General features: G+C 43.7%; 1 protein-coding gene and 1 pseudogene across 2 annotated transcripts; both read right to left on the bottom strand.

Annotated features, from left to right (window-relative positions):
• Window positions 1–7,258: 7,258 nt before the first annotated feature.
• LOC105043199 (WD repeat-containing protein WDS homolog) lies at window positions 7,259–16,555 on the bottom strand. 2 transcript variants are annotated; one of them, XM_073255973.1, is made up of 4 exons: window positions 15,459–16,555; window positions 10,605–10,667; window positions 7,945–8,583; window positions 7,259–7,630 (listed from the first exon to the last, which is right to left on the bottom strand). In XM_073255973.1, the coding sequence occupies exons 1-4, from the start codon at window positions 16,167–16,169 to the stop codon at window positions 7,454–7,456; spliced, it is 1,590 nt and encodes a 529-aa protein (XP_073112074.1). In that variant the 5' UTR covers window positions 16,170–16,555; the 3' UTR covers window positions 7,259–7,453. The 2 variants fall into 2 exon arrangements, with proteins under 2 accessions (XP_073112074.1, XP_010918959.1); XM_010920657.4 differs by having other exon boundaries at window positions 10,605–10,706; window positions 15,459–16,552.
• An 823-nt stretch (window positions 16,556–17,378) lies between these two features.
• On the bottom strand, window positions 17,379–23,225 carry LOC105043200 (pentatricopeptide repeat-containing protein At3g26782, mitochondrial-like; annotated as a pseudogene).
• Window positions 23,226–24,915: the final 1,690 nt, after the last annotated feature.

Genomic DNA, 24,915 nt, shown 5'->3' with positions numbered 1-24,915 from the left:
CTGGACGACTCGCGAAGTGGGCGATGAAGCTGAGCGAGTTCGACATTCAGTACCGACCAAGGCCTGCCCTGAAAGCTCAGGTCTTGGCCGACTTCATCGCCGAATGCCCGACAACCGACCAAGGGTCGGAAGCCGAAGACCCAGGACGAGATACGGTCTCTGAGCCAGACCCGATCTCCACCTGGGTACTCCACATCGACGGAGCCTCAAACGCTCAGGGAAGCGGGGCCGGGCTCCTGCTCACGAATTCGGATGGGGTGGTCACCGAGTACGCCCTCCGATTCGACTTCAAGGCCTCCAACAATCAAGCTGAATACGAGGCACTCCTCGCCGGCTTGAGGATGGCAAGGGAGCTGGGCGTCGACAGCCTCCGAGCATTCTCTGACTCTCAGCTGATCGTGGGGCAGGTCAAGGGCGAATTCGAGGTGCGAGATCCGACCATGGTCAAGTACCTTCAGAAAGTGAAGGACCTCGTGGCGCGCCTCGAGTATTTCAAAATTTTCCACATCCCTAGGTCGGAGAACGTCCGTGCCGATGCACTCTCCAGACTGGCGACTTCGGCCTTCGACTCCTTGGGTCGGACGTTCGTGGAGAACCTCGAGCACCCGAGCATCGATCGGATCGATGAAGTACAGCAGCTAACGTCCGAACCAAGTTGGATGGACCCGATCGTCCGGTACCTGACCGATGGGATCAATCCCGAAGATCCCGCGGAGGCCAAGCGACTCCGATGGTCGGTCTCACAATATGTCATCATGGACGGCCGACTCTACAAGAGGTCGTTCTCCCTTCCCCTGCTTAGGTGTTTGGGACCGACCGACGCCGACTACGCTCTCCGAGAGGTTCACGAAGGAATTTGCGGGAACCACTTGGGGGGCAAGTCCCTGGCCTACAAGGTCTTGCGACAGGGCTACTACTGGCCTACCATGAAGAAGGATGCGGCCGAGTTGGTCCGGAGGTGCGAGCCATGTCAAAAGTATGCAAACATCCAACACCTACCGGCCAGCCAAATTGCCCCTATTGTCGCTCCGTGGCCCTTCGCCCAATGGGGGGTCGACATTCTCGGTCCTTTCCCACCAGCGTCGAGCCAGAGGAAGTTCATCGTTGTCGCCATCGACTACTTCACCAAATGGGTGGAGGCTGAGCCCCTGGCGCAGATCACTGAGCGGAAGATGGAGGACTTCATCCAAAAATCCATCATCTTCAGGTTCGGGTTGCCGCATACGATCATCACCGACAACGGACGGCAATTCGACAATCAGGACTTCAGAGACTTCTGCATCAGGTTCCACATCAGGCACCGGCTGACTTCAGTCGGGCACCCTCAGTCCAACGGCGAGGTCGAGGTGACCAATCGAACCTTGCTCCACGGACTCAAGACCCGACTAAACGAAGCCAAAGGTCTCTAGGTCGACGAGCTGGGCTCCGTTCTGTGGGCTTACCGAACGACCCCCCGCGTTCCGACCGGAGAGTCGCCTTTCAGTTTGGCTTATGGGACGGAAGCCATGATCCCGCTCGAGATTGGCCTGACATCTTCAAGGGTCGAGCGGTATCGAGAGCCGGACAACTCCGAGAGTCGGAGGGCCGACCTAGACCTCCTCCCCGAACTGCGGGACGAGGCCCAAATTCGCATGGCTTCGTACCGACAAAGGATCGCCCGGTACTACAACGCCAAGGTCAGACCGAAACTTTTCAGGCCCGGCGACTTAGTCTTGAGAAAGGCAGAAGTGTCGAAGCCCTTGGACCAAGGGAAGCTGGCTCCCAATTGGGAAGGACCCTACAAGGTAGCAGACACCTACGGACCGAGAGCCTACCGACTGGAGACCCTTGAGGGAAAATCCATTCCCCGAACTTGGAACGCTGACAACTTGAAGTTGTACTATCCATGAACTTTGTAATTCACTAGCCGGAATACAAATTCAAGTTGGAATCTCGGAGTTTTTACTCTTCGACTAATGATCGGCGCTCACCAAGGCCAAGCCCCGACGTACCGACTTGGACTCGGTATCCGCCCGGAGCCGACGACCTTATCGTCGGTGACCCACCGGACTCTTGCGAAAACCGACGCATCTACACGAACGGGAGTTGACACTCCTTCGACGATCAATGATAAATCGGACCCTTACCAGGACCGATGTATCCATATTAACAGGAGTTGCACTCCTTCGACCTTCGACAACACATCCGCCCTTACACGGGCCGATGCACCTGTTGTGACGGGAGTTGACACTCCTTCTACGGTTGAACTTTCGGGCCAGACCATCGGCTAACAAGCCGACCGAGCCCCGACCAAAGAAAGGTGAAATACCTACGCGACCAACGTCGCGAATCCCGACCAGGCCACGGCCAGTCGAAGGATATTCGGCTTACCACCGTCTATCGCACGGTGCGACTTTAGTCGCATCTACTACTTACCGACCGAGCTACGGCCGGCGGGATGATATTCGGTTTACCACCGTATATCGAAAGGCACAGCACGAGCACCCGACATAAGGGCATTGGGATCCGACTTATCGTCGCTTCCCCGACTGGATGCGCCGAACGACATTCGACTGAATGCATCGGTGGAGACCCGACTGTCGAACCTTTGCCAAGTTCGGTCGGATCCCGACTCAACGGACGCACCCGACTGACGACTTTGACTATCGGAAGCCGATCCGAAGTCGGGACGTACTCTACGTCCGTGACGGCACGAGTTGCCGAACGTCCTCACCAACCTATGCGTGTTAATGACTTACGAAGATATTCTACAACAAACGAAGAGAAATAAATGGAGAAAAAGCTAAGTCCAAAAGCTTTCATTTCATTGAAGAATCAAAATAAGGTTTACAAAGGAAGGCCGGAGCCTGATTACAAGTCAAAGCAAAAACAAAAAACAAAACAAAACCGACTAATCGTCGGAATCAACGTCCTCCACTGGACGACGATGGGAGTTGGTCGGCGGATCAGCTCTGACTTCTGCAGTCGGGGCCGACTGATTTTCGGCAACCGGCTCTGCGACATCTTCGGCTTCCGCCCTGGTGGAGAGACCTTCCGACGCTGGTCCGGCCGTCTCCTCCGCAGCTGGGGCCTCCGACTCTGGCAGAACTACGCCGCTGAGATCTAGTTTCGGGTACAAGCCTCGAACGGCTTCCCGAGCATCCTCGTACCCGACTTGGTACGAGAGGTAGCCGCTCTCTAGAAGTTCTTCTCGGTACTCCTCCGAGTCCTGGAAGACTTCAATGGCCCGACTCAGAGCCTCCTTCGCCAACTCGGCCTCGCCCCTCGCGATGTCCGCATCGGCCTGAGCAACGGACAGGCCTTCTTCGGCCTTGGCGAGATTCCCGAGACTCGCTCGGAGTTGCTCGCGGTCCGCCTCTAGCTCTTTGGCGATGTCGTCTCGCTCGTGTTGGAGCCGACGGATGGTCCGGGACTTCTTCCTTGCATCGTCCTTAGCCGACTGGAGCTCCGACTCCGACGACGCCAAAGCCCCCTTGAGTCGGGAGTTCTCCTCGGAAAGTCGGGAGACCTCCCCCTCAAGTCGGTTCTCCCGGTCCACCGACTGCTGCAGCTGATCGACGAGGATGGCTTTGTCGGCTTCGAGGGCTCCGACTTTGTCCCTCCATGCCGCACGCATCTCGTCGAACTTCCGATATCCGGCCTCCAGCTCCGAGATATTGAAGACCAGCTGCACAAGATGAAGCCGACCGATGAGAAAGCAAATTTATGAGAAACTATATTTAAAGTCGGAGGGAAGAGGAACTTACCCGGATCATCATCGGATAGAATGAAGATAGCATGTCGGACACATGCTGATTCTTCATCGCATTGATGTCGGCGGGAAGGAGGAGCGCCTGGCACAACTTCCTGGCCAAGTCGTGGTTGGCCAGACCCGATGCACCTTCGGGAAGAGGAAAGTCGGCCGACCCTCCGCCAGCCGACCGACCTTCGTCGCCCGACGCCATGGGGGCCTTGCCTCGGCTAGTTGCCCAGGCCCTGGCGTCGAAAATCGACGGCAAGCTCGACCCCGATCGGGTCTCGACCGACGGTGCGGCGGCAGCGTGCGTCGGTCGTTCGGGTTCGCGGACCTCCTCCCGAACCTCCGAAGCCTGCTGCGCGGTCGGCGCGCCATCTGCAGACTGGGCAACCCGTCTGCCTGGTGAGGCCGCGCCCTCAGCCGACGGTCCCTCGGACGGGACATCGACGAGCACTGTCGGCGCAGACAGTGCGATCACCGGTTCTGCCTCCGACCCGGCCGGTTCGCTCGGCGAAGGCGCACGGGGCCTCTTGGGAGGCTGCGACGGCCCGACGCCTTGCGTCGGCCTCTTCCTCATGGCGTGCTGGCGTATGTCGGCCGCCGTCAGTCGTGTCCTCGGTGGCATATCTGAAAAAGACAATAAATGGTCAATGCCGAAGAGGAAGAGAAAAAAGAGAAAAAGAGCGGTCGGAAAAATAAAAAACCGACCTAAACGGGGGACCGGACTAAGGCCGGCGTCGTACAAGGCCTGCTCGGTGACGAGCTCGCTCTGCTTCGGCACCGAGATGTCCTTTAACCGATGGAAGTCCTCCCGATCATCGGCCTCCACCCGACTGTTCTCATTTGGCTCGGTTCGGGGATTCCCCCAACGGACGGGAAACCCCCAGGAAGCAGAAGACGATGCGAAGAAGAACTGATTCTTCCATCCGTGAATGGACGTTGGAAGACCAGTAATGAAAGAGAGCCCTTTCCGAGGGACGAAGTACCACCACCCTCGGGCTTTAGGGTGGGGTCGGAGGACGAAGAAAACTCGAAAAAGAGAGATCCGAGGTTCGGTCGGCAAAAGCCGACACAAAAGAGCAAAACTGACTATCAGCCGAACCGAGTTCGGCGCAAGTTGTGCCGGGCATAGCCCGTAATAGTCAAAAATGTTCCGGACGAACTCCGGAACCGGGAATCGAAGGCCGGCCCGGAGATCCTCCAGATAGAAGGCCACCTGACCCTCGGGCGGGCTATTGACCCGACCATCGGCGCCAGGGGCGAACAGCCGAAACTGCTCCGGGACACGGTACTGCTCCCGGAGCCGATCGACGTTCGGCCCCGAAAGTGAAGAAACCTCCACCTCCGGGGACGATCGAGTGTCTTCGGTCGGCTCTCCCGACCGACTACCTCGTGGGGACGTCCTGGCCATGGATTCAGAACAAATGGCCAGGAGGAAGAAGAAGAAGGTGGGGAAGACAATGGCAGCCCTTGGAAGGAAAAGGAGCTGCAAATAGGGAGCGGGGCGAGAGAGTACTTGGAAGGAAAACTCACGCGGGCAGAGTCTCGACTGTAAAAATGAGGAGGGTAAAAACCACGTGGGGGTAACTTTGTATATATAGTGCCCCCCAACGGTCGAGATGAAGGCGCGGCCAACGAAGGCTCCCCAGATTTTGCCGCGTGGCGTCATCAGGGCCGTCCGACGGTTCGACGCACCCTCCTTCAGATTGCGCCACGTCACCTCCATCCGCTCCACCGAACATGAACCAATGGCCGCACGCCACGTGGCGCGAGGGACGCGACGTTTGGTGTCCCCGAAGGGACGGCGGGAATGACGGTTCCCCTTCCCGATGGGACGGGACACCTGGCGCCGGTTTTATCGCTGACACCAGCGGGACATACGACACGGCAGGGCGTCCGACGCCGACATGACACCTGACGCCGATGGGACGAGACGTCTGACACCGACTAGACGTCGGACGCCAGCAAATCGCTCGGCATTTATGAGACGCCTGACACCGTATCAACCGGCGGTGCGGTCGGATCTTTGCATACGACGAATCCACTCCTAGTCGTCAGCTCACCGTCCGACTCAGGAGTGGAGGGGGGCAACTGTTGGGGAATACCCCCCGACCGACTGACCGATGACCGAAGGAACCGACCGACCGACTTACGGTCGAAGGAACCGACCGACCGACTTACGGTCGAAGGGACCGACCGACCGACTACCGGAAGGACCGACCGACCGACCAACGGTCGAGCGGACCGACCGACTGACGGCCGGGCTGACCGACTGACGGTCGGACCGACCGACTGACGGTCGGGGCGACCGACTGATGGACGCCATCACCGGCTAGTTATCGGCCCACGACCGACTGAGGATATGTCGGGCGCACCTTTCCCAACCGACTGAATCCAGAGGTCTGATGGCCGACTCACGTAAAACTCGCCGACCGGCGGAGGAGCCCGACGCCACTCGGCTGGCCACCGACTTAGGGTCGGTCGACTCCTCCAATCGCCGTACAGCCGCCAGACCTTGTCAGTTCTGACAGCAACATGCGGCACGACTATCCAGGGGCATTGTCCCGCCGGGGGCATTGTCAACCCTGGTGATTTGACGGCCACACGACGACATGACACTTTCACGACGACTCTGACAGTCTACAGTGAGTTGACAGTTCCTCACTTGTCTGCGCCATTAATGACGGCGCCATACCGTGCTCCACTATATAAACCGGGGAAGGCAACAGTGCAAGAGATCCGCTCCCTCACATCTCGACTCCAAAAACACAGGCTCGCTTCTCTCTCCCTCTCTCTCCCTCGATCGAGCTCTCTGTCTTCATTTCACTGTTGCCCAGTCACCTCTCTGACTTGACCGTCGGAGGGTCCCCGCCGGAGCCGACTCCGGTCAGTGCGGACTTCTCATTTTTGCAGGTGCATGCTCCCCGGCGATCGAACGATGAGGCGATTGGCCGCAACAAAACTTATTCAAATAAACAAATAATAAATGTTAGATGTGAACCTTGGCCTACATGGCTAACATCCACAGGCTAGGAAAGCACTGACACAGATGAGTAACGTCTGCTCTTTCTTCCAATGTATGACACGAACAACATTCTGCGTTTATGCAAAAACCTGCCCAACATTTCATGGAAGATCTGAGGGACTTCCAGGGGTTACTTTCCCAAGTCTCACAAAGTATATATAATTCTTTTCAAGTATTTTAAAAAGATGTCTTTTTTGAGAAAGGAAAATTTGAAAAGTAGTGGAACCAATTCGGAGAGAATAAAACCTGCCAATTCTTATTTGCCGAGCATCGAGTTCATAGACAGCATGGAATGGGATTAATATTGTTAATTAGTCCATGCATAGCACCTGAACTTGATCTAATACCATTTTGAGGAGCCGGCATACCAGGAACTCTTAAGCAAAGAACCTCACATGGCATGCAACACAAAAACACTCGTATGCACCATCACTTTCAATAATAGAAAGCTAAGAATGAGAATGTTCATGATTCACCACGTCTAAAGCCCAGATACATATATATTTTTTAAAAAACATATCTTATTTGAAAATCTGACAGATGATATCGGCCTCTTTTACACTGGATTTGCTGACAAAAAACTCGAATTATTCGACAGAGCGCACAAACAAATGATGTAGAATTACGATATCTGAATTACTCATGATTTACACATATTTACAAGAAAGAAAGAGGAAAGATGTCGATGCGTCTCATGTAAAGATCTTTGTAGGATTTCTATTGGCTACCCATATCCGGACCGTGTCATCATCACTCGCTGATGCCAACATATGAGGCTTCGTCGGGTTCCAGCTGACACAGTTGACAGTCTTTGAATGACCAGACAAGACTTTGATTGGCGTTTCATGATGTCGCTGCCAAATGTAGATCTGCCAAACATAAGGGAGTTCAAGGCATAAGCTCCAGTTGCATCCCATGCGCTTCTAATTTACAGTGCTAGTGAATGTATTTAAAATCACATTGTACACCACGTTTATGATGGGTCAGATACTGTAAAGCAAGTAAATTTAGGGGAAAGAAACTTCGCATACATGGAAATCTAGAACCACATCACCTTCACCCCCAGAAAACTAAATCACATGCATATTTGTGTGCATTTGAAGATATGGTACCATGTGTGTCGGGCAAGTAATTCATGCATGGAAGGCATTCAGAAAATCATTGTCATCAAAGGAAATGATACCTGTGAATCCTCACTGCCACTGGCAATAAACAGGCAATTTGATCCACCAAAGCAAGATCGGATTACATACTTCCCCTGCTTGTGACCTCTAAATTTATCTGGCACATCGGATGTTGCATTGACTTTCCACAAATGAATCTCCTCACTGTTCAGGTTGACGATCAAGGACTGTCCATCCCTTGAAAGAGAGAGTGATGCAATTGAATGATCCTCACGTATGAACCGTTCTTTTCCCCTGGGGAAGTCACGTATCCATATTTCTCTACTGGAACATATACTGATCAAGCAGCACCCATCCGGTGTCACAGCAAGATCAGAGACCTTTGGCATCCTCTCTCCCTGCCAAACTTCCAGTTCCTTGCCTTCTAGATCACATGTGAAGATGCAGTTATAAGGCTCCGAGCTGCCGCACACTATTTTATCAGAGTTTGGGAACCATGCACATGAGCTGATGGTTCGATTCACCAGACTGGTAAATGTAAGTTTGCACATGCCAGTTTCGACATCCCATAATTTAAGGGCTTCTTCATTGCCGCATGTGAGCAGCATCGTGTCATCAGGGCTCCATGCTACGAAGGAGATAGGTTTCATGTGGCCCTCTAGAATGTGCTTCAGCAAGACAGTGTCATCATCTTTTACCTGAAATTATTATTTGAAAAATGATAACAGGAATGGATTTTCAAAGCCAACATGCAACACAGTCATTAAGAAACCAATGCATTGCTTGTTAGACAAAAAGTGTATTCTATAATGATAAGATTCAGTAGACTGAGATAGATGTTCCCAAATTTATAGTAAATTAATATCTATTGGTAAAACAATGGCATAGTTTTTACTTCACAGATAGCTGATATCAGTACCCAATTTATTGAAGATTTGACCTCGTTTCAAGTCATCAAGATATGCATAATTGTTAAATCGCTATTCTCCTAACTTAACCTATGAGCCATGTATAATCTGTATGGGCTGGGTATGTGGATCAAATTATGATTAATCAAGGTTTGAGATATTGAGTACTTTCACTCCAATAATTATTGCTGGCTGAACCAAAAAGTGATTGGCCATCTGCCAATTAATTAGAATATTAAAATTGAAGATCAAACGATTTGCTTTGTCGAATATCGAGCAAAGCAACTAATAGAGAAGCAAAAACATCTGTATAATTGTTTGGCAAATCACCAAGCCATGGGATAAATTAAAATACAAACTAATAGTCATACTTTATGAAATAAACACTTCATGCAAATTTCATAATGTAAGGTCTAGATTTTTTGCTTTTAATTTTATATCAGTAAATGCAAGAAATTTAAATAGCACACCAACCATGAAACCTTTCTTTTACTTAGAAAAAGAAAATGAATGCAATCAGTAAACATAAGCATACAATAGAGATAGGTTCAGTCACAAAATCAGAAAGGGCCCCCAAAAGAAATCACAGAGCAAAACAAACTGCATTGTGTTTTTTTTTTCCTGCAGAAAAAAAAAAAGACTCCTAACTATCACCTATTGTTTAACAAGAGACAATTGTTCCTGAAAAATCATTATTACCTAGCTTATTTTATGACATACATGGTTTAACACAAAATGGTAATGTTAGGATCCCATTCTCCATCCCCCCCAACCCCGCATGCGCAAACTGGAAAGTATTGTATTTGCATTTGTGATAGGAATGCAAGATTTGGATTGAAGATTTAGTGAAATACTAGATTAGAAGATTCAACCATATAAAATAAGAAGTTAATCTTGCTGGTGGACATTTGATACAGGTGCTCCTTTTGCTTACATTGAGTAGAGCCTCTCAGAATCCTTGGCAAAATAAACTCATTGGATCACTCTCAGAAGCGAGTAAGGGGAAAGGTTGCCATATCACATCCTGTTTTATGAAAAAACAACTCAGAGAAACTAATGGTACTCAAAAGAGCATTCCAAGCTGGAAAATCACTTACAGGAAAAAGGGGGCTTTATTTAAAAAAAAGAAAAAGAAAAAGAAAATCAATTACTGGAATTCTCTGAAACCATAAAACCCAGAAAACTTGATCTCCATATGCATGGTCTGTGGAAATCAGTCCAGATATATTTGGACTGCAAAATTTGTCGGTGCTCAAACTTATTATCAGATTGCGCACAGTTGCAACTTATTCGGTAGTTCTATCACGTCATTCATGTGCTTAAAGAAAGACAATTAGTCATAAGTTGAAAAACTAGCTCTGTTGGTAGATTCATCTAGAAGTTAATTCTCGTCTTCTTTAAGTAAACTTGAATGAAGGAAACCAGTCACCGTGAAGGCTTTCATAAATAATATGCACCATTGTACTAGTAAACATCCTTCAGCATCATTTGGCATAGTAATATGCCTCCATAACATTTTTCAGCATCATATATGTATTCTATTAGATGCAACCTAGTTAGGAACTAGTCACCAAGCATACACCGTTATACCACAGAGAAACAGGGTTCCTTCCATTGGATGATCATCAAGTCAACTACCTAGAACTCTGATAAGAATTTAGCTTTTTCAATTTATCTAGATTTTAACCTTAAATAGTTTGTCTAATCCTTCAAAATTTTGTCAATCTATATTCTTGTTGCATTCTTTTCAAGTACCATCAGTTTATATGAAAAACAGTACATCTTTGTAATAGTGATGTAAATTATCATACCATCCATATAATCGCTGTGCAATCCCTAGAAGATGTTGCCAGATACTCTCCGTTGTTCGAGAACTGTACAAACCACACTTCATTGTTATGGTCATATAAGGTCTGCACAGAGGTAAAAGATATATCACACATCTGTTGCATCTATATTATGATTATATTACAAATATCAAAAACAACTAATGCAAATTCTTTCTCATCATTACTTAATAAAAGAAGAATCATCTCAATTTTGTAATGTAAAGATTAAAATAACATTTTTACAGCGCCATGAAACAGTGCATGTCAGTACTTCCCTGCATCTATTTTACAAATACTAGTTCTACACAGCAATACAAAGGCTTAAATACATCCTTCTGCTTTTCAGTTGATAAAGGTATATAACAATTAAAGAATATGAAAACCTTTCCTCCTCAAGCAATCGCATAATATATCAACAATGTTATATGTCCCTTTAATGAAAAGCACATGGTAAAAGGTGGCAATGTTTAGACATTTTTTAATTAAGATGCATCACTAGATAATGTTTTACAGCTATAATGCACAGAATGGCCTGATGTTTAATGTAGAATTAGACTTAGCAATGAAAATCAGGTACAGCATTGCAAGCATATGCTGTCTCCTTTCAGTTTTGGCCACCCAAAGACTGGTGAACCAGGAAAAAGGCAATAAAACCTCCTTAATTAGCACCCAGGATACTCCGATAGATTGATTGCTTCACAAACCCTGCTTCATTTGACCTATATTATCTTATTCTGAAGCACCACGCTTGAGGACAAATATTCAAGAAATAAGTCTAAAAGCCTTCTTAGAATTCCAAGGTCATAATAGATTTATAAGGTACGCTTCCCAAGCAAATATATGATGAAACTAAACTGACTAGACTCATGCAGAAAACATGGAAGCATAGATGCATGCATATATGCATTCATATGTATGTATACTTGTGCATCAGTGCTTTGTCTCTATTATAACAAGGTTTCATGATGCCTTTATTTCAACAACCTTGGTTATGGTAATTTTAGTTAACAAGGCCAAAAACCCAAATCCATCTATTTGGGATAACTGGCATAAATTGATTGAACAGAATCTTCAAAGTGTCAAATATATAGGCAGGCTGGTACCAAAGAAGGTAAAAGATAATGAAACATGAGACTACAATAAATCAAGAATTTTAGCAAACATGAGTAGACAAATTTAAGCGGCTCCAAACTTACAAACTTGAAATTGATTATAACAAATTAATAAAATTCTGGTTCAGCAGGATGGAGGAAATGCACAAATTCATGATGTTGCTTAAGGAATGAGAAAAATGGTAAATGGTAGATACAAAGTATTGTACATTATAAGGTTGAGGAATGGTAGTTTGAGAGTGGTGAGTTAATTCAAAAGGATCACCTAGATCAGTGTGGTTGATTTGGATCACTTCCGATATGGCTCCAGATTGGGTTTGGGTGCAAGCTATGACATAAGGTCTGATTGTGTATCATAATTTCGGGCATTTTATGTAAGGATGTACAAGCACGAGTGTAGTCCCATAGCATTTGTACATTAGGAAGGTCTTAAGCATCTTAGCAGGGATGGACCCCAATCAATAACCTATTAGCTACCCTTTTCAAGTGAAATCTTGGATCATTACAAATGGTATCAGAGCCAACTAGACCACAGGTTATATAAACTAAGGGACATTATAGCATGGGCCCTTTTGGGTTGATTACAAGCTGATGTTTTTGATTGGATTTCGGATTGGACCCTTCCCTAGCAAGAATGCTAGGGTTTAAACAGAGGGAGTGTGTAATGACCCATGCAGGCATGAGTTTAGTCCTACATAGGTTGTGCATTAAGGAGGCCTTAAGCATTTAAGCAAGGCCAAGGACCCAATTAATAACATTTTGACTAGCCTTTTTAGGAGAGGTTCTGGATTGTTACACTCTAGGTGTTCAAAATGTGAACGTCGTTGCCCTAAACAGCCAATAAAGCTAGAATTACTATAACATGTAAAATTTGACCTATTCATACCTTTATTTGTAAGGAGTGTAAGAATGCTCTAAAGGGCAAAGTTGATATAGATGTTATTAGGCCAAAAGTCCAATTCTGTTTCGAATAGTATCTTTTAATATATAGCAAGGTTTGGGGTTAAGTCCTTGCTGGTTGCATGTGTGGTGCTGGGCCAATACTAGGAACTAGCATGGTTCAGCGTGGCACCTATTAAATATATTTTTAAACCTTTTTTATTGAAAAAGGTTTTTCGAGTATTTTTTTTTATTTTGCCTTGGCACAGATGCCACACAACATGACATGGTAGGGATGACATAGGCACCAGCTTTTAAACCTTTATACATAGCAAATCTAATTTCTTGGACTTCTAAGTGAAGTTTTACCTACTAGAAAAATAAGTTGACTTCCGTAATCCTTTTTAAAGCTTCTGCGAAAGTAAGATGAGGATTATCCATGCTTTCAATGTTTTTCCTCAGAAAATTCTCTTATTCTGTCTTTCTGATTGATTGCTGCATACAAGAATACAGTGAATTGGAGAAAGAAATCCCCCCATCACTAAGATCACGAGTGTGCTCCCATGGTATTTTGTTTCAATTTGTCTCTCTCCACACAACATGGCATAGTTGCGATGACATAGCATTGGCTTCTAAAACTTGATATATAGTAAATCCAATTTCTTTAACTTCTAAATAGAGGTCTACTTGGTAGGGGTTAAAATTGATAGAGAAAAATATGACTTATTTAATCCTTCTTTAAAGCTTCTACAAAGTAAGATGAAGATATCCCTGCTTTAATTTTTTTTCTCAGAAAATTCTCTTGTTCTGTTCTGATGGATTGCTGGATATAAGAGTTCAATGAATTGGAGAAAGAAATCCTCTCTCCACTAAGATCATGAGTCTGCGACTGTGTGTTTTTTTTTTTTTTTGTTTCAATTTGTCTCTTTGGCTTATCTTGGGCCTCAAAAAACGATGCATTATTCAATATCAACCCTTCTTCTCTATTTGCCAGTCTAAGGTATCTTCGAGAGTTTGCACCTTGGTCACAAAAATGTAAATGTACATGAAGCACCCAATAGTTTTAAGTAGGGGGCTGATTTCCATCTCACTATGTCTTCTCACCTGACTAGTCTTGAAAGTCCTACATCAAACCCCTCTTCTTGCCTATAGTTATCTTAAGAAAATTAAGCACCAACACCACCCTAGACATTAAGCAGAGGTGTGAAATGTTCAAGTATCCAAAAGTACTGACAGCTCAAACCACCAAAACCATGACATACGGACTACTGTATAAGACATGAATGTTTACTAGTTAACAGCATATTTTATTAAATAATGTACAATCAACATTAAGCTTTTAACAAAAAAAAATTATTTCAACAGTTCATTAGAAGTGCTCTATATTGCAGATTAAGATTTGATGCTAAAAATGATTGCTGCCCTGAACTGTCTTTTACTTGGGCAGTTTGAAACTTGCGTCAGATGCCAACACTTTTTAGATGCAAGCAAGGTTTGAAGTCTTTGCATGCTGCATGTACCGGTGGGGTACCAATACAATATCATACCAGCATATATCATATGACACTGACACATGGGATGGTAATGCTAAGCACAGCAAAGGTAACACCAGCTAACATGTCTCATAAGATACAGTATCGAGGGTTGCTGCTAGTACTGGTTCATCATTGATACAATAAGTATGGCCAGAACAGACAGTAAGATATTGTACTTAAAATCCTAGGGTCCAAGGATACTTCATTACTGAAGTGTTACTAGAGTTGTCCAGAAGTGTCACATCCAAGTGTCCAAAGGTATCAAAACTTCAAAAATTTATCAAAGTAAACTTCTTGGATAACAATGTCAAATTATAAACATTGACTTGCAGAAAATGTCATATGAAGGAAGTTACAAAAAGCTTTCAAAACTTATTTGACACAATTTCATACAATGACCTATAAAGTTGAATTGCATAGATAAGACAAGGCTGGATAATCAACTCAGTTTATTTTCCAGCCATCCATAATGGCGATATGAGAGGAGATGTATAGATAAAGCAAATGAATTCTGCTTGTCTTACAGAACAAAACTGCTCATTGCCTAACACGATGATGGATCCAACGTGCCCTCTGACCTCATTAGGGATGACATCTAGAAGAAGGTTTCAAAAACTTAGATCAATACATATCATGGTGGGGCTTGACTTGTCCCACTCGAGACTATCACTCATAATGATGGGCAATCCCCAAAAGAATGTGGACAAATTGACATAAATGAAAATGAAGAGACCAATTTTTTCATGGTTCTTTAGAATGAATTTGTTAAGTTTTGCAATGATTATAGCTGGTCTCTGCTAGTACACTGTATACTTATCTGTTTTTCTGATGGAACTCCTCAGAAATAGGCAGGGGGTGTGTTTGGCTGAAGAGAAGGCATCAGAAGTTTCCCCATAGGCAATGCAGAATGAATGTGGTTGAGTTCACCATTGCAAAAGAGAATGTAATTTGACATTTGAACAAGATTCTTCCTCGTAACATTACAAAACCAACTATACACACTACACAGAATGTCACACTATAATATGGGGATGGATAGCCAGTCACTTAACATCCCCAAAATATCTGGTGGTAATTCATCAAATTTGCTAATTTGGGACAACAAACAACCTTTTCATTTATTTTTAGGAAAATTGAAAATTTGCTAACTGGGCTCAGCATGATTTACCCAGAATGAAATCCTTAAGATTTAAATAATTCGAGTGCTAACAACTCGCACTAGAATCTACCCATGCGTTTATGTTGTCATTCAGCAAAAGGACAAGTATAATCAACTAACCAGATAGCAGCTTGAGGGGAGCAAAACTAACCTGGATGCACTTTGAAGGAATTTGCTCTTGGCTGCACTCATGATCCACATACAGAGTAACAGCATCAGGCGAGTTATGGTAAAAACAAGATGATGTCTGTTTAAGAACTGCAGTCTCCACAAGATGCTCCAACCTTCCGCTCGGCACCCGTACCCATGGTGGAAGCAACTCTACCAAATCCAACAACAATTTAATCCTCCTGCTCACCATGTTCTCCTCTGTGAGGATGCCCTCAGATGAAATAAGCGACCGGGCAAGTTTGTGCACCTTCCGCCGATCCATATCCAATGAAGCAATCCTTTTCCAGAGCACATCCTTCGCCGGCAACAACCCGTCACCGGACCCCAAAAGTTCCAAGAATTGCTCCTTCCGGACAAGAAAGCAGGCCGTGGCTCGCACTTCCGCCTCCAATTCATCAATGGAATTAATAATCGCGACACATTCGTCCCACCGGCCTGCCATAGTATCAAACAACAGGGAGGTGTACTCTGGTGAGTCGAGATGAACTCCGGACTCCAATTCCAGCAACGCAGCAGCCTTCCGGTAGTCGAGGGAGTAGAGGGCTTGAATAATGATCCTTATGAACTGAGTCCGGTCGATAAGGCCCTCCCGGCCGAGCACTGGAGGGACTGGATTAAGTGAATTGGGATGCCGAGGGCTCGATTCTCCTTCCAGCGGGGATCGGGGACTTGAATTCTCATCACCTTCCATTTCCTCTGGGAATTCGCCAGCTTTGGGAGGTTTGAAGATCGGAAAACCCTAAAAGGTGTCACCTTGAGAGGTTTCTCGATAAATCAGAGAAAGGAGGAGGATAGGGACAGGATCAAAACCAAAGGAAACTTCAAACAATCAAAAAAAAAAAAAAAGTGGATTGGGGGTAAAGAAGAAGAAGATAGAAGGGAGCTCAGTGGGGAGAAAAAAAAGGCGAAGACTTGGGAGGTTTGGTATCGGAAAAAACCTAAAAAGGCGCCACCTTTTAAGGTTTCTCGATGGATCAGAGCAAGAGGGAGGACAGAGACGATCAAAACCAGAGAGAAGTCGAAAGAAGCGAAGAGGACTCAAACCAAAATGGCGAATGACCAGGAAAAATTTTTAGGGATTGAAAGAATGCAAATGGATACTGGATAGGGATGATAACAGCTGCAAAAGGGTCGGCGTTGGCTGTTTGATCTCGTACAGCAAATGATTAGATACTGGGTAAATCCGAGCCGTCCGTTTAAGTTAGCGGATCTTGCATTGGATGGATGCTTTCAGTAGGAAATTGACACGCACCAGGAGAAGGTTGGGGAGCACACAGATCTTATTTTTTTGTTCGCGCACGCCGTATTAAGTGTGACGGTTGTAAGCCAAAGAACCAAGGATTCCATGCGACATGGTCCCTGGTTGTCAAATTACGTGGCGGTCCTTCTCGCATTACCCAGATTCTCCGTGTCCCTTTCCACCAACTCCAGCTTTTGATTCTGGCCACTTGCCATGCGTGCTGGTGTAAACAAGACAGTGACAGGTTTGCAGCAGATACAGACTAATGTTTTCAGGTTATTAGACTTCTCAGAACTGTAGTATTTCTATATGTCCATTTATATAAAGAAAATATTATACATGTGACAGATTTGCAGTATTGTGATGCTTCTTAAATGAAAGGGATTTCTAATTCGAGCTAAGCTTAGATGCAGATGTTCAATTTTGATTCATTTCTAATCGAACAAGCTTCAGTCATCCGTTATCAAAGATACTTTGCTTAATTCCTTCCCCCAACCCCCTCGTCTTACTAGAAGCTATGATTTCTTTTTTCTTTCTTTCTTTTTTTTTTAAATGAGAGGGGGATGAAAGCACCCACCTAAATTGAGTGACACTGTAGCAATTTATACCTATTTGCAAGCCACTTGATCCAAATTGAATACCAATTTGGGATGATAATTTCTTGCGCACAACAATTTAATCAAAATAAAAGAACCATGCCTTGAAAATCTATTGCAAATTGTTCATATCATTTTACCACTGAATAGTCATTTAACAATTTCTCATAACAAAACAACTTGTTCATATCATAACCATGCAATCTTTTAAAGATAATGAGTTCCAAAATCAACCAGTCAAAATGAGTATCGTGTGAATAAAAATGATCAGGCCATGTATAAAACATCAAGTATGTTCAATTCAGACTTGATATCATTTGAGTGTGTCAGAGAGATGCTCAAGATATACAACATTGCACATTTGTAACCTGCACATTTTTCACAGGAAAAGAATTCAGGTGACGCAACATAGAGGTGGATTAACAATGTTCAATAGCATGACTAGGCCCAATACAAACATAGGTTTCTGGTGAGCAAACATTTATATTATATGACTAAGTGCAGAAACGAATGTCAGTAAGTGATGAGCAATCTATACTTCGCACTGTATACTGTTCCAAGTAAAAGAATTCAGGTAGTGCAACTAAAATCAAGGTGAATGCAATTTCTGCTAGCCACCATTTCAGAACCATGTGGTCAGAACTTGCTGATGCCATCATGCAACACTTTGCTGGGTTCCAGGTCACAGAGTTCACGGCCAATCCATTGGCCCAATAAGATATCTGGAAGCTTATGCCAGATCCAGATCTGCCAAAACACAAGGAAAATTCATATATAGATTATAACAATTGTATACCTGTAAAAGAACAAGTTCAGGTGCATATGCTCAGAACAGAAAACATAATAAAAGAGTAAAGAACTGTGCATGCAGAGATAAAAACACAGTTGACCTGATCTATTCATTATAATGCCAAACCACAAGATCAGCTATCACATCCAAAGCAAGTGAATATCAAAGTCGATTTTTTAATTTTGAGTGAGACATACTCAAAGGCCAAATTGACCCAAAAATGCATATTTAAAAGTTCTGGCCTACTGATCAAGTTCAAAAGCTCTGGCAAATACCAATTCCGTAATCAATTAATTTATCACCACCTTCAATCAAAACCATATCAAACTCTTTTAATATAGCTATCCCTAGTTTCCATTTCACAGATTTTCACCAGTTTGTAAATGCCTTTCTCACCTTTTCTTTTATCTAAGAAATGTCATACACCATATTATGATTCAAAACCAACATTACATAACACTACAAGTCTACAAGGGCTAAGTTACAAATTCTAAAATATGAAGCATCTTTATGACTCAAAAGCTAGATGACAACAGGCCACTTTCCATAAAAATGCTGCATGTGCATATGAATTATGCATAGTGACACATAAATAACATATTAATAGATTGATGCCAAAATCTTTTGTAGTCTTGCATCTTTAAACATTTGGATTTTCATAGTAAAAGTAGTTTATCAAAGTATTTGGATGCTTACATAAAATAATTGAAATGGATGGAGATGCTTCTTTTTTATTTGGTCGAACTTTCTACTTGAACAGAGATTGCCTTGAAGAACAGGAGGAGAAGGAGAACTCAAAATTTTAAATAGTTTTAAACCAAGTTTCTCCAAGCATTCTTCCAAATTTCAACTTGCACAAAGTCTAAAAAGAAACAGAGGAAGAAAAATAGTCTAAAATATAATTCACATAAAATATCTTGCTGTATCATTTCTTTAGTGACATAGAAACATTGTCGGTTCTGAGTCGATGCATATGCAAGTCAAAATGGTGTGGATTCAGACCAAAACACACAATAAATTCACTTGTTTTACTTACCAAAGTACGAACCATAGAGAGCAGACTATATCAACCAGGCAAACTATATCGGGTTGACAAGCATGCACCAGATTTACTTACACACCAAACCTCTTGTTGTTGATCTGTGGCTAGATGCATCAGACAAGCTCTCAGAGTCAACATGATACACCAAGGGTGCAATGCTCTGGTAATTTACAGAAAAGCAAATCAGATAAATATAAAATCTAAAAGTTTTTACGGAAAAAAGCTAGTGACAGGGAATGGCACACAAAAATAATCATCCTAAATAATACTATGACAATAAAATACTTGCTTGTAGCCGAATCAAAATCCTAGATTTACATCACTTAATGCAAATCATTTTTAAAACATGTCATGGAAATAACAGGCAGATAAAAAAAGGAGCAAAAATGTACAACACAAAGTCAGCTGAAAGTTGTCAGATCAAGAGAATCTAGGAGATATGATATGTCTGTCTCTAAGCTTGATTATCTAATAACTAGAAATGCATAGTCTCCTCTTGAATCATCTATTGCATACTTGTTTTCACTCTTCCAAAGTATTTTTACTGACCCCCTATCATCCTCACTGAAACAGCATAAACATTGGTGTGCGCAACAAATTCATGATAATATTCACCACCTGCATCCTCTTAAATCAAATATTCTCTAGGTCTTGCTCCTGGATGTCTTAGATTATATTCTATGCCGTCGCTCCAAAAGTCAAGATGAGCAAGACTTACATGTCTTCCAATGGTACAAAATTTGCAACAAAATTGTAACATAGACATTCTGCTTTCCAATCTTGGTTTCATGGACCAGGATGTTGATCACCAACCAAAAAAGATGTATTAAAAGCTCTGGACAAGAAACATTACCCATATTAGCCCTTGAAAATAGCACATTCATATAATGATCTCTTATGACTCACAAGGTCGATGGTCCAGATCAGCTTCTAGTAGTTGCTAATTCACCACTTTTCCCTACAGCTGCACATGCCATCCTTGAAATGATGGTACAAGCGTCCATCTTTCACAAGAATATCTCGCCCATCAATTTCAGAAATGAACTTTATTGATGCATGACAGTCCACGCACATCCGGACATTTTTCAAGACACGTATTTGACAGCGAGTATGCAAAGAGATGATTCCCAAACAAACTGCAAGCTTTTCAGTATGGTAACAAGCAAAAGGATCAATTTTGCCATCATCACAGAACATGACATCCTGAGGAACATAACCAGCTTGTCTCATTTTACCAGCAAACTTGTTCCATACATCCAAAATCTTATCGATTTCCGGATGTGAACGATCTCCTGCTTTAAATGAGTGAACTCTCCTACCTATATGTATCCAGCTGCATGCATTAACCATCCTTAGACCACGATCCCTCATAGAATTCCTTATATACATAGCAGAATCCCACATGCCAGCCATGGCAAAGATATTGGAAAGTACAATGTAGTTTGAAGCATTGGTTGGCTCTAACTCAAATAGAGCACTTGCAGCTCTCTGTCCTATCTCATAATTTGAATGCAGCCTACAGGCTTTGAGAAGGGTGGACCACACACAAGCATCAGGTTCAAAGGGCATTCTTGTAATAAGGTTCACTGACTTTTCTAGTAAACCGGCGGTGCCCATAATATCAACCATACAGTGAAATGCTCCAAGGTAGGAGCAACACCATGGACATCCTCCATTATTCTGAAATATTTCCAACCTTCATCCTGAAAACCTTCTTGATTGCAGGCTGAAAGAACTGCAGTGAAGGTAACATGGTCTGGCTTGATACCAGATTGTTCCATCTCGTTAAACAAGGCAACAGTATCTCTGGCCATCCTGTGAAGCAATAACCAGCCATCATCGTATTCCATACTGCTAAATCCTTTTGACTTATACAATCAAATATTAATCTGGCATCTGCAATACTACCACATTTTGCATACATATCTATCAATGCACTGGCAAGAATAACTGGGTACCCATCAGGTCTGTTTTTCTCAATGTAGCCATGTAATTCTCTCCCCAACCTTAGAGCTGCTGGTTGCTGCAAGCCAGCAGAAGGATCATGAGAGTAATTGAACTAGGAAGAAAGTTTTGCTCAAGCATTTCTGGAAATAGTTTCAGAGCAGCTTCTGGCTCACCACTGTGGTTATGACCTGCCATCAGAATGTTCCAAGACACCGTATTTTTATCTCTGATTTCATGAAATACTTTGGTTGCAGAAGTCATATCCTCACACTTAGCATACATGTCAACCAATGCACTTGAAACAAAAATGTTAGATTCAAAACAATTTCTCAGTACATAGCCATGGATTTCCTTTCCTAAATTATGTAGTTCGAGGCCAGCGCAAACCGAGAGGACAGAAGTTATGGTGACAGAATTTGGTTGAATTGATAACCGCAGCATATTAATAGGATGCTCATAATTTTTCAGGTTGGGCATTGCTGGCAACTGCATAGCTCGAAAAAGTTCCAGAGCCTCGCAGTAAGCCCAGAATGATGGAAGCCGGATACAAGTGCGTTCATCGAGATGACATTAGGCTTCAGACCCATGTCACTCATCTCGGAAAGCATCCTAAAGATCTCATCCTTTTGCCCCTTTCTTGCATAAGCAGCAAGAAGAGTGTTGTAGGTGATTACATCAGGCTTCAGTCCGTCTTCCTGCATCGACCGAAAAAGCTCAAGTGCCTCACTCATTCTGTCCTCGTTGGCATATGCTGCAATCATTTCGTTCCACACTGTCGCATTCTTGTTCTCCAGCACCAAAAATAACCTCTCTGCGTACTCAAATTTTCCACACTTCCGATACATATCAATCAGCGAACCTCCCACAAAAACATTTATTTGAATCCCCTTCTTGATGACATATGAATGCAGCTCCTTCCAAGATTTAGGCCTCCAAACCAGAGCAGGCAGGGAGAATACTTGCTACAGTTACAGCATTGGGATTCTCATGTAAGCACATTCCACGGAAAACCTCCAAAGCATCCTCAAGTCTCCCGTTTTGAACACTTCCTGAGATCACTCCGTTCCAAGAATTGGCACCAGGCTTGGGTCCATTTGCTGTCATCTCCTCAAAAAGATGGAGGGCCACATCAATCTCCCCATTCCGAGCAAACCCAGAAATCAAAGCATTCCACGAGATCAAATCCGGGGCAATCCCATTCGCCCGCATCGATTCGAACACCTGGGACGCCTCATCCAGAAGCCCAGCATCAGCATAGGCATTCACGAGGGCAGTCCACGAGACGACATCCTTCTCAGGCATCCGATCAAAGACGGCTCGCGATGAGGCAAGATCGCCGCTTTTTGCATACATATCAATGAACGAATTGCCTATGAAAACGTCGAGCTCCAGACGAGTTCTCACCATGTACCCATGAACCGCGGCGCCCATCCTTAGGTTCCTGAGCTCAGAACAGGCCTTGAGGATCTTCGGGAGGAGGAACTTATCAGGCATGGCGCCATCCCTTAGCATTTGAACGAACACAAAAAGCACGTCTTCCCACCTCCGCGACCGGCCATGGGAGGCAATCATCGATGCGTAGAGCGGGGCCTTTCGGTGCGGCATTCCGTCGAACTGGAGAGCGGTGGATGCAAAGAGGCGGCGCCGCCACACTCTTGGCGGCGAAAAGAGACACCGGCCTCTCCGGCGAGGCTGGACTTGGTGGCTCCGGTATGGAGCTGCGCGCGGGAGGCATCAAAGGGGTGGGAGGGGGGGGACGAGGGGATCGATGGGCGTCGCTTTCCTTCGCCTCTCGTGATTGCCGTCGCCCGTGGAGTGAGTATTGGAGCTTCTTATTGGGCTGAGGTTGAGAGGGAGGAGGGCTTTGGAACGGCTGGGAGTGGGAGAGATGGAGAGAGAAGAGTGGTTAGAAGGGGATGGAAATGGAATGGCACAAGGAGACATTTTTATTGATCGATAGTTTAATGGCAGCAGGGATCATCCAAAGTTGGAGGTCTGCAAGAGAAACTGTGTTTGATGGTGGCGCCGGGCTACTTTGCCGGCCTGGGAGCGCTCAGGTGCATTATAATAACGGACAGGCTTGGATAACATCCATCAGGTTTGATTCAGATCCGACTGCAACAAAATTAGATAATAGATATGTGATCTATTATTTTAAAATTAATTATATATTAAAATTATATAATTTAAATTTTTTAATTTATATATTAAATAATTAAAAATATATTTATTTAATTTTATTATATATTAATTTTATTTGATATATAAATTAAAAATTTTAATTATATAAATTTTATAATAAATAATTTTAAGATATAGATAAATTCAATAATTTTAAATCATTGAAATAAAATTTTTATTATAAAATTTTAATTTAATTAAATTTAAATATAAATCCAACATCCATTCTAACATGTCTCTTATATTAATATAAGAAATTTACGAAACAAGATAAAATCTTGAAGTTTTTTAGTGACAGAAAAAAATAAAATAAATAAAATAAATAGATAGATATTGCTAGAGGCTGGGTTGAGCCGAGCCGGCCCATATGAGTAGATTTTGGATGAGTTGGGTCAAGATCAGATCTGTTTAGTTGCAAATCGATCCTCATCTTTTTTCCTCTTACCTACATGAGAAATAGTGTCATACCATGGGGACCGGGGAGCCTGTTTCTTGTTCACGAGAAAGTTCTCCGTGCCACATGGCATAACATGCATGAATTATTGACAAAGTCGGGATGATCGAATACTAAATTGCCAAGTCAGCATCAAGTCAGTCCAGTGGCCTTGAGCTTTTCCTAACTAGGAATGTTTAAGCTGATTCATTTGCTAATGCAATGCGCCTCAAAGAGCATAGAGTCGAACCATAAAGCTTCCACTTGGGGGGCGTTTGATCAAAATGAAAATAGAAATCGAAATGGCTGAAAATCAAAATCAAAATGATCAGATCTCTGAAGCATTTGATTCGTGATCGAAATTGAAATCGAAATTGAAATAAAAAATTAATCTATAGAAGAGAGTAGAGATTAGTTCTATATAAATTGATCCATTCCCATTCCATCCTGAAATCGAAATCGAAATGAGACTCCTATCAACTAAACGGTTGAAAGGAGAGTCATCCATTCCGATTCCAGACCCCTACTCCTCCAACCAAACCTCTTTAGTTTTACAAGCCCAAGGTGTTAAAGCTAAGCCCGCCTTAAATAAGATCTAAGCTTGTTTTCATGCTGCTAAATTAAATTCAGATGAGAGCATACTCTCCAGCCAGATCAAAAACCAGCATAACCGTTGGAGAAATTTTGATCCGTTGCATTTTCAAAAATATTTACTTGCTCAAACAAATAGAAAAGTATCTTTCTTTTACTCGACTGATGCCAGGTCTTATTTGCTGGAATTTGTTGTTGTTTTTGAAAAAAGAAATAAGACCTATCTTTTGACTTACAGGGAAAAACAGAAATCTATTTTTAATTATTCTCTGTTTCTGTTATCTACTGCAACTTGTGGATTATATTTGATGAGTAATATAAGGTGTCACTTGAGCCTTATAGACAGACTCCCATCTTTATTGTTCGATGATGCCAATGAGCTTAGGCATAGACAAGGAGTCCTAACCTTCACTAAGGCCACTTAACTAGAACTGAAGAGTCCAAACTAAAACAATGAATTGAAGGTGGAGGTTAGCCTGACGGAGAACCAAAAAAAAAAAAATCTCAATTGTTCTGTTACGATCAAAGACTCATGGCTTGATATATGAAGTATTGTCCACTCCAATCAATAGCCTCATGGTTTTGCACTTCAAAAATTAACTCATATGAAAAGGATA

Source organism: Elaeis guineensis, chromosome 4 (genome assembly GCF_000442705.2).
Source record: "Elaeis guineensis isolate ETL-2024a chromosome 4, EG11, whole genome shotgun sequence".
Lineage (NCBI taxonomy): Eukaryota > Viridiplantae > Streptophyta > Magnoliopsida > Arecales > Arecaceae > Elaeis > Elaeis guineensis.
This window is presented reverse-complemented; position numbering and strand designations above follow the sequence as displayed.

What these genes read in the sequence shown, in the direction of transcription:
- LOC105043199 (XM_010920657.4), bottom strand. Translation starts at nt 16,169, where the DNA reads ATGGAAGGTGATGAGAATTCAAGTCCCCGATCCCCGCTGGAAGGAGAA. An exon ending in TTCCTTCAAAGTGCATCCAG is followed by an intron (nt 10,707 to 15,458) that starts GTTAGTTTTGCT and finishes ACCTCTGTGCAG; the next exon opens with ACCTTATATGACCATAACAA. An exon ending in GCACAGCGATTATATGGATG is followed by an intron (nt 8,584 to 10,604) that starts GTATGATAATTT and finishes TAATAATTTCAG; the next exon opens with GTAAAAGATGATGACACTGT.